Here is a 9950-nt window from a genome sequence, read left to right as displayed (position 1 = left end):
CGGCTGCCGCTCTGAACGCCACCGTCTGATCCATGTGGAGGTAGGGGGCGCTGTGGCACCTGTGGGCTCTGGTGGAGAAGCAACAGCCTTTAGCGCTTACTTCTCCTGCCTCTCCTCTGTTTTTGACTGGTCGGTTGATTGGACCAATCACAACAGTTTCTGCCCTCAGAACATCTTTCAGGAAGGAGAGGTTGTTGCTTATGAAATGAACATACATATTTATTTCTCAGTCTTTTTCTTCAGATACAACAAGAAAATACAGGAAATATGTGCACAGCCTTAAAAGACACACAAACATGGAACTAAATGGGTTGTGAAGGTTAAAGTCAGATTTAGTGTGACCCCTGACCCCATGACAAGATGCAGCAAAAACTGGTAGAAACATCTGGCATGTGTTGAATGAAACCTGGAATAAAAAAAAAAATCAGAAAGTGAACGGCAAAAATGTCATATTGTCTGAACAAAAGGATTAAAGACATACTCCTTTGCCATTCACGTTCTGATTTTTTATCCCAGGTTTCATTCAACACATGCCAGATGTTCCTAACGGTTTTTGCTGCTTCTTGTCATGGGGTCAGGGGTCACACTAAATACTGATATGTTTTGTTTGTCTCTTAAGGCTGTGCACATATTCCCTGTATTTTCTTGTTGTATCTGATGAAAAGAGACACAGAGAGAGAAATAAGTATGCATGTTCATTTCAATGTGCAAAAACAACAACAAATCTAAAGGCCGCTGAAACTTTTGCACAGTGCTATATATATGTTTAATGTGTGTGTGTGTGTGTGTTTTAGGTCATTGACAGAAAGGTCAGTTTGTTGACTTGTCGACGTCTGTGGCACCAGTCGACGTTACTTTGGAGGAGTCGAATAGTCGTGTGTTCTTCTCTCTCTCCCTTCCATCACCTGACTGTGTGTGAGCCTTCATTCAGTGCATGTGAATACTCTCATCTTTGTACATGAAAACACGGAGCACAAAGAAGTGATGTGCAGGTCAGTGGACCCGGCTCAGGTTGGTGCAGGTCCAAAAAATGTCACTTTATTTACAGGGCGGGTCAAAAAAAATCCACCAAGTGGCTTAAAAAACCCCAAAACAAAACACCTGTGCATCACTAGTGCCAGGCCAAGACTGAAGGAAGAAGACGAGTCAGAGTAGGAACTAAACTGTGATCTAGAAAAACTCTGGTTTAGGTCATGTTCTGTGAACCATGGAAGCCCCACCAACACTGAATAGTAATTTGAACAGCCAGTGTGTTTGGGTGATTCTGTTTGTTTAGTTCATGAATGCGCTCTTTCCTCTAACATGCTGTGGGTCTGTTCTGCTGCTGTCTGAACCTTTTCCCACTTTATGTTGTTCACTTAACCCTTTCATGCACAGTGGTCACTACACTGGACAGTTCTTCTCCAGATGTTCTCTGTATATTCATGGATTTTGTTGTTTTAGTTCCATATCAGCCAACAGTGGACACTTCTGCACCATCCCATAATACACTGACATTCAGACCAGTACTGTACCTTTGCTGTTCTTGATAAAACTGATCTGCACTAACATGTTTGAGTGGAAAGCACTTGTTATGTTAGACACAAAGGTTTTTTTTTGCATGTTATCTCCATGAAGTGAGTAATAACTAGTATTAGAATATGTTCAAATGGGAGAAAACATCAGATTTGCAGCATTAAAAATGTTTTTATTTCATTGTTTTCATATTACGTTCTTATGGAACAGGATAAGGGCCACTGGACTTTAATCTCAGAATTCTGACTTTTTTTCAAAATAATAATTAAAAATATACATATATTGAACCTTATTTTAATTTATTGTATTTTTTCCAGTGGCCCTAATCCTCTTCTGTACTTTCTGATATTGGGTTTTAAACACATTTCTTTACTTCAAAAATTAAATGCATGGACATTTTTGGAACTCCATGAAAAAAAAAATTGATCACATTGTTTTCTTTCATGTCTAAGGAGGAATAAAAACACTCAGGAAAAAAATCTTTACTAAGGTTCTCATAATTCATGCATGAAAGGGGTAAATTAAAGGGAAATTCCAGGTGTTAGCCTGTGTTTTGTTTGGTTAAATGTCTGAGAAGGACTGTTGATGCTTGTGTCTTAGTTCTTCTTCTGCTCTTTCCTGTACGTTGCTCATGTTCCAGTGAACGTCAGTACCAGTTGTTCATTGTTGATCAGCTGTGTCTGTTGTTCCTCTGCTGTCAGTGTGATGACGTCATCGTACGACTTCAACTTTATTGACAAATAAGTCGATCTGAAAAAATCTGAAGTCACTAATGCCCTGGTGTGTTTGTGTGTGTGTAAGACTCAGACACTGTCGTGCAGATCAGTTCCACCATAAATGTGTTCCATACATGTGTGTTTGCCATCCCCTGCACCCCCCTGGGTTGTCCCATGGTTATGCTTGACCCCCTCCCAGTTTCAGAGTAAAAGTGGAACTCACCCGGCCAGTACAATGAAGAAGTCCAAGCGATTCCACGTGTCTCCAAGGTAACACTTCTTCCCAAATATCCCCAAAGCAACCATCTTGATCACCATCTCAATGGCAAAGAATGCAAAGATAAAGTCATCGAAGTCCTGAAAACAGAAGGACAAGGACACGTTAGAGCTCTGATGTGACCTATGAGGACACTGGGCGGGAAAACCTGCTGGACAAACATATTTGGAAGTCTTCTCAGGAAAAGACTGTGGTCGTGTGATTTAGTCTTGATAGATAATGTGTAACTGGGACTCAGTATTTAATAACTGCACCTGGTCAAAGGTGATACTGATGTGTATACACTGTAAAAAAAAAAAAAAAAAAAAAACGTAAAAAAAACGATATTATTCCAGCAGCAGGGGTGCCGAAAAAATACTGTAAAATAACAGAAAATATCCATCTCATAAAAATACAGTAATTTTCCATAATTAAAATATAGTTTTTTGCCCTAACTTTACATGAGATTTTGCATATTTTTTGGACTTTTTAATGTTTAATAAAGAATATTTACATGTATTAAAACAATCCAATTCCCTATAAATATATATATAAATAATTTTCAGTGAGACTCAGTTGTCCAATCCACTGATAAAAACTGTATTTGGACAGTTTATCAGTGCTTATACATGTTATACATTCACAAAAATACATTTATTCAACAGTTTTGCTGTGAAACCTCCTGTAATTACACAAGATATTTGTCAATTAACAAACAAGTCTGGTTCAACTGACAGAACTAATACTTCTGTTACCATTGTCAGTAATTTTATCTCATTTTATTATTTTTTTTTTTTTTTACAGTATTAAACTTTAAATTAACAGTTTAATCTCATGAATAGAAAATAAATATTTGTGAAATTATGATACATTTGCAAATGTATTTTAGTGTATTTTTCTATGAAAAAAAAACTTTTAAAAAAAGGAAATTTTCTGGTTATTCACAGTTTTTTCCTGTTCTTTTCCATCTGACATGTAAAATCACAGTTTTTTTGTCATTTCATTGATATTTCATGTATCTTAAAAATACAGGAAAAATCTGGGAAATAAACAGTGAAAATTCTGTTAAATTACACATTTTTTTTACAGTGTAGATAAGAAAAAACGAGGAATCTGTCTGAATACAAAATTATGCCAACTTTATGGGCAACAGTGCACGAGTTACTAACACAGCTGAATACATGAAAACCACCAGAAAATCTAATGGTGACAGATAGATAGATGGATAGATAGATAGATAGATAGATAGATAGATAGATAGATAGATAGATAGATAGATAGATAGATAGATAGATAGATAGATAGATAGATAGATAGATAGATAGATAGATAGATAGATAGATAGATAGATAGATAGATAGATAGATAGACTATTCACCCCCCCTTAATTCTTAATGTTGCCTTTTTAAGTGTCATTCGTTTTAAAGACTTTAAGTGTCATGAATGGATGAACCGTTCAATACCTTTAATAAAACATTTTCTTGAAGTGATGTAACACCTACAGTCACATGACCATGCCTCCACACTGGTCATGTGACTCCAGTAAATCCATCCCTTCTGATCACAGATGTACTTCCATCCACAGATGGTATCCTCATGCTGTGGCTCAAAGTTTGATCAAACTCCACTCAGTTTTTTGAGCTGAAAAATTATTTTTTCAGGCTGCTATTTAAAAAGTTAATGATGATGTTGTTTTCTTGTTTGTCCACTAACATATGCAGCAGACTGACTGATACAGCTTTAAATTAACAATCAAAGACATCATCCAGTAACGTCCCAGTTTTCTCAGTTCTCGTCATAAATGACAGTTAAGGACCGCCCACTTTAAAGCTGACCTTTGACACTCATGTGCTGTTCTGTAATCTCTGTTCACTGGGGGTGTAACAGTACACAAATAATTCAGTTTGATACATTTTCAGTCCGTTTTCTGTCACCCCAAAAACTGGGTTACAGTGTTTCTCTTGGGATGAATTTGTGAAATGCAAAAATTACACTGAAGATATTAACGATCAATGTGTCCAAATCCTTTTAATCCAGGTTCCACATACAGACACATTCAGTCCAATTAGATTTCCAGTGGGTCAGAACCAGTGAAATCTAATCATTATTGACTAAAAGGCTTTTGACTTTTTACATTTTATGTTCTCTTTTGAAACTCTGCACTGCAACTCTTACTTTAATATGTGTGTGTTTTTATTTTTATTTATTTATTTATTTTTTTGGATTTTATGTGTTGTTTTCTTACTTGCTGTTTTTAATCACCTTTTACATGTTTCTTTTATAATGTTTTAAATGTGTTTCTTTTTATTTCAATGTCCTGTGTGAAGCACCTTGAATTGCCTTGTTGCTGAAATGTGCTATACAAATAAACTTGCCTTGCCTTATAACCTATAAATAATGACAACTCCAGATTTTCTCTTTGTTTTTTGGTGAAAAAAGTAAAATTACATGAAAATGTTTACATTACAGGGTGGGGAAGCCAAATGTACACTGAACATTTAGTTGTTTTTTCTCAGCAGACACTATGTCAGTTGTTTTGAACCCAAACATATACTGATGTCATAATCATACCTAACACTATTATCCATACCTTTTCACAAACTTTTGCCCATATGAGTAATCAGGAAAGCAAACGTCAAAGAGTGTGGGATTTGCTGAATGCACTCGTCACACCAAAGGAGATTTCCAAAATAGTTGGAGTGTCCATAAAGACTGTTTCTAATGGAAAGAAGAGAATGACTATGAGCAAAACTATTACCAGAAAGTCTGGAAGATACTATTAAAGAAGAATGGGAGAAGTTGTCACCCTAGTATTTGAGGAACACTTGCACAAGTTTCAGGAAGCGTGTGAAGGCAGTTATTGAGAAAGAAGGAGGACACAGAATAAAAACATTTTCTATTATGGACATTTTCTTGTGGCAAATAAATTCTCATGACTTTCAATAAACTAATTGGTCATACACTGTCTTTCAATCCCTGCCTCAAAATATTGTACATTTTGCTTCCCCACCCTGTACCAAACTATACTTTTACAACAAATGTGAATAACCTGAAAAAATATGAACAAACGGAAATGTCTGAAGAAAAGTAAATGCAATTGTACCAATATTCTGCCTGTTACTAAATGTTTTGTGCGATTGTAACGCACATGTTTAAACGTTAAACTGATAAACGGAGGCAGAATATTGTTAAAATTACACTTGTTTTTCTTAAGACAATTCAAGTTGTTCATGCTATTCAGATTTTTAAGGAAACTTTGTAGCTGTAAACCTGATCAGAATAGAATTTTACTTTTTTCACTGGTATTATTTCACTGCTTCGGTCCACTGCAGATCAAACTGGGCTGAATGTGGAACTGAACTAACAGGAGTCTGACAGCCCTGTCCTATTGACATAACGGACAGGGAACCCAAAATGCTCCCAAATCAGACACCTTAGAGAAGACGGAGGGTGCTCCACCTCTGGCTTTGGACCTGTGAGGCTGGTTCACCTTCTGCATGTGGATGGTGTGTGTGCCGCTCAGACGTCCGTTGTGGATATGAAATATTGCACATGGGTTCTGCTTGTGGGCGCCCTGCTCATACTGTGTGTGTTCCACTTCAAAGTTCATGTGGAAACTAAAGTTGAGTGTTTGCGTTCTTCACGTAGGCCACATGTATTCGTTCGGTACACCTCTGTACTGTACTGAAGGCCCCAAACAGACATGGTTTGGTCCAAAGGAGTGCACAGTTCCAACCCTTCTGTTCACTTCCTCCTGCTCCAGGGAGTCCGACTCCAATGGGGGAAGACAAATAAGAAGAAATAACAGCCTTCCTCTTTGAATTCAGCGTGTTGTTCAAAGACGACTCCAGCCTTCCAACAGTATGAGTGTGTGTGTGTAATGATCTGTCACCTCACCTCCTCAACAGAGTTAAATGATGAATGCCTGTGCAGCCCAGTATATACTAATGTAATAACCTGGAACACAGCACTCATCACACTAATCAGTATTCCTGCCCTCATTACAGTCTGTCTGGCTGTCTGAGTCTCAGTTCCAATCACTATTCCAAATCATTATCAGACTGGACTGAAGACCAAAACATGGGCGGGGCTGAGGACAAGGGAGGAAAAAAAGGATAACCTTAATGTTAGAGCAGATCAATTAGGAAAAGAAGAAGAAATAAGGGGAGTAGACATGAGGAGGCAGAAGAATGTAGCCCAGTTGAAAACTAAAAGGAATGGTCTGGAAGGAGATGAAGGCCCAGGACTCCCACTGATAGATGAGTCATCCAAACACCAACAGACACACGGATAAATATATCCAATCCTGTTAGCTTAGGCAGGAGATAGGCCACTGGGAGGAGAATGGAGACGTTCACACACCGACAATGGGAGGGAGTGTGTGTTTCAACTTCCACTGGTTACAAGTCAAATGCTTCCAGAATAAAAGCAGTGAAATTTCACCACGTGTGACTCACTGATAAAGAAAAATCAAGTAAAACACAAGTGTGGAGAGAACGCAAACCTCCACCAAGCCCCCTGAACGCTGTGCATGTGTGGATCCACTCTGTCTGTTTAAATCCAACAGTTTCCAGGTTGTTCCATACACACAAACAGTTGAATCTGGTCCCAGTCATGTGTCTGTCCAATTAGATTCAATTCACATCAATATTAGTTGAGTTCTAATTTTAAATGTGTGGGAAATGGGATTTTCAGTGTTCAGTGTAAATGTCCACAGAGTCCACATTCCACAGTGGATGTGGACAATTTAGTTCCACATACAAGAGACTGTTCTAAGCTACAGGTGGATCCAACTGGAGGAGAATCAGAGTCGTTTGGAATTTTGGATGAATTTTGGAAAATGTCTCAATGATGACAGATGGAAAACTGTAGATGTTGTGACCTTGCTGTGACCTTGAACTTTGTCCTACTGGGACCAAAATGGACTGGGTTGGTCCCAGGGCCTAGGCCTATCTGTGGGGAAGATCTGGGAAAGATGGGGGGAAGAGTTTTACACTGAAGATGAGAACAAACAAACAAACAAAGCAAAGTGATAACAATACCTCCTGGAGGAGGGAACAATCCTGGTTGGCTGAGGTTTCCAACATACAGTCTTGGGTCAAAATATGAAATTTGTGAACTAATGAGAGGATGGGTTATACTCAGAAGAAATATTAGTCTCAGAGCTCCCAGATCTACTTCAAAACACTGTCTGCACATGGCAATACATTCACTTTACAGGTTCTATCTAGTGTCAGATTTATAAATCTATTGTGTAAATGTACATAAACCCACATATATGTGTAATAACACTTCATCGTAGACCTCAGAAACATCGTCAAACCAGCACTTGTGTCATTTGTTTTGCCATTAATCTCATTGAAATATGTAACATTTAGCACATTTAATCTCTGAGGCAGATCATTTCTAAAAACTTGTAGAGCAGCGTTACCTGCAGGGAAACCCCAAAGATTCTCACTCAGCACTTTGTTTTTTTTGTTTTTTTTGGGACAAACTCAGCCTGTCAGACAGATGCCTTAGGTGAATAGTGACACTTCAGTCCAGATGTTTCATTTACTCCACAGTGGTACAGGAGTGTCACAGCAGATTGCTCAGTAAAGCATAGTCACCAAAAAAAGAAAAGAAAGGAAGAATGGAAAAAGACAAAAACTGTATTTTAATTATGGAAAATTACCATATTTTTATGAGATGGTTATTTTCTGTTATTTTACAGTGTTTTTCGGTGCCCCTGCTGCTGGAATAATACTGTTTTTTTATGTTTTGTTTTTTTTTTTTTTTTACAGTGTACAACACCCAATAATTTCCCCCAGTATTAATAAATTATTCTGATTGTGATTGTGATTGATCCTGATGAAAACAGATTAGATTGAAGCTGTATAGACGCTCCTCCAACAACCAGATACAACATGAAAATCCAAGTCTTCCTCTGAGGTTCGAGTATTCACCAAAATCCAAATGTGTGCATCAATCGTCACCATGGTTCACTGACTGTCCATGATGAAAAGAGTGGAGAAGTGTAACACACACACACACACACACACACACACACACACAGCAGACACCGGTGCCCTGTGTTCACCAGCTCAGTGCTCACAGACTCCCTCATTTCTACCCTCCACTGCATCCCCTGTCTGCACAGAACTGTATTCAAATCCACTACAACCGGCATTTTTCCGGCATTTTCTCTAATATCTCTATGAATACGACCGCGCCTTTCACATTACACCAAAACAAAACTAAGAAGTTAATTACGTTCTATCATCCGGCCTAATCCAAAGTTCAGACAAGACTCACGAAATTGGCTTTCCTTCACCATGACAGTCGCAAATGTGTGAAATAGGCCAGATGACAACACACAAGTGAGTCAGAGCCGTGGAAGAACTCTGTGAAACATGAATCTGCACAAATACTGTTGAAGCAGAATGAAGCGGTGACTCAGATAATGGGATGTGTGTCTGCCTTACGCAAGATATTGGCAAACTGAAACTCATTAAAAGGATCTGTCACAACTCAAAGGCCGTCTGCGGCCGACTTCAGCGGCCTTCCTCAGGTTGAACCGTGGTGTCGTCACATGACGGAGCTGCTTCTGTTGTCCTTCTTCACCTCCTCTAGCTCGTTTGTCAATGGAACAGTGTTGGCAGTGATGTCAAGTCTTTGTGGGTTTTTTTATGTAGGCGGATGGAAACAGGATTCAGCCTTTACACCAAAGACACCAGTGCTCCTGCAGCCTCCACCTCCTGTGCATCAGACAACTGGAGCAGCTTCAGCCCATCAAGCAGCTAAAGACCCAAGCAAAAGACTCACAAAGACCGCAAATTTACATACACTGTAAAACAAAAACAAGCAAAAAAAAACAAAACAGTAATATTCCAGCAGCAGGGGCGCCAAAAAGTACTGTAAAATAACAGAAAATAACCATCTCATAAAAATATGAGATTTTCCATAATTCAAATACAGTTTTTTGTCCTAACTTTATATGAGATTTTGCTTTTCTTTTTTTTTTTACTTTTTAATGTTTAATAAAGAATATTTACATGTATTAAAACAATCCAATTCCCTATAAATATATATATATATATATATATATATATATATATATATATATATATATATATAAATAATTTTCAGTCAGACTCAGTTGTCCAATCCACTGATAAAAACTGTATTTGGACAGTTTATCAGTGCTTATACATGTTATACATCCACAAAAATACATTTATTCAACAGTTTTGTTGTGAAACCTCCTGTAATTACACAAGATATTTGTCAATGAACAAACAAGTCTGGTTCAACTGACAGAACTAATACTTCTGTTACCGTTAACTGTCTGTAATTTTATCTCATTTTATTTATTTTTTTTTACAGTATTAAACTTTAAATTAACAGTTTAATCTCATAAATAGAAAAGAAATATTTGTGAAATTATGATACATTTGCACATGTATTTTAACTGTATTTTTCTG

General features: G+C 37.6%; 1 protein-coding gene across 1 annotated transcript in view; it reads right to left on the bottom strand.

Annotated features, from left to right (window-relative positions):
* Positions 1 to 2450: 2450 nt before the first annotated feature.
* LOC115439492 (voltage-dependent T-type calcium channel subunit alpha-1G-like) overlaps positions 2451 to 9950 on the bottom strand; it is a 225200-nt gene continuing 217700 nt past the window's right edge. The window contains exon 3 of the mRNA XM_030163305.1: positions 2451 to 2588. Within this exon, the coding sequence (XP_030019165.1) occupies positions 2451 to 2588 (138 nt within the window). The remainder of the gene's footprint in view (positions 2589 to 9950) is intronic.

The sequence above is a fragment of the Sphaeramia orbicularis genome, chromosome 19 (assembly GCF_902148855.1).
Source record: "Sphaeramia orbicularis chromosome 19, fSphaOr1.1, whole genome shotgun sequence".
Classification (NCBI taxonomy): domain Eukaryota; kingdom Metazoa; phylum Chordata; class Actinopteri; order Kurtiformes; family Apogonidae; genus Sphaeramia; species Sphaeramia orbicularis.
Note: the sequence above shows the minus strand (reverse complement) of the source record. Positions and strands in the feature narration are given on the sequence as shown.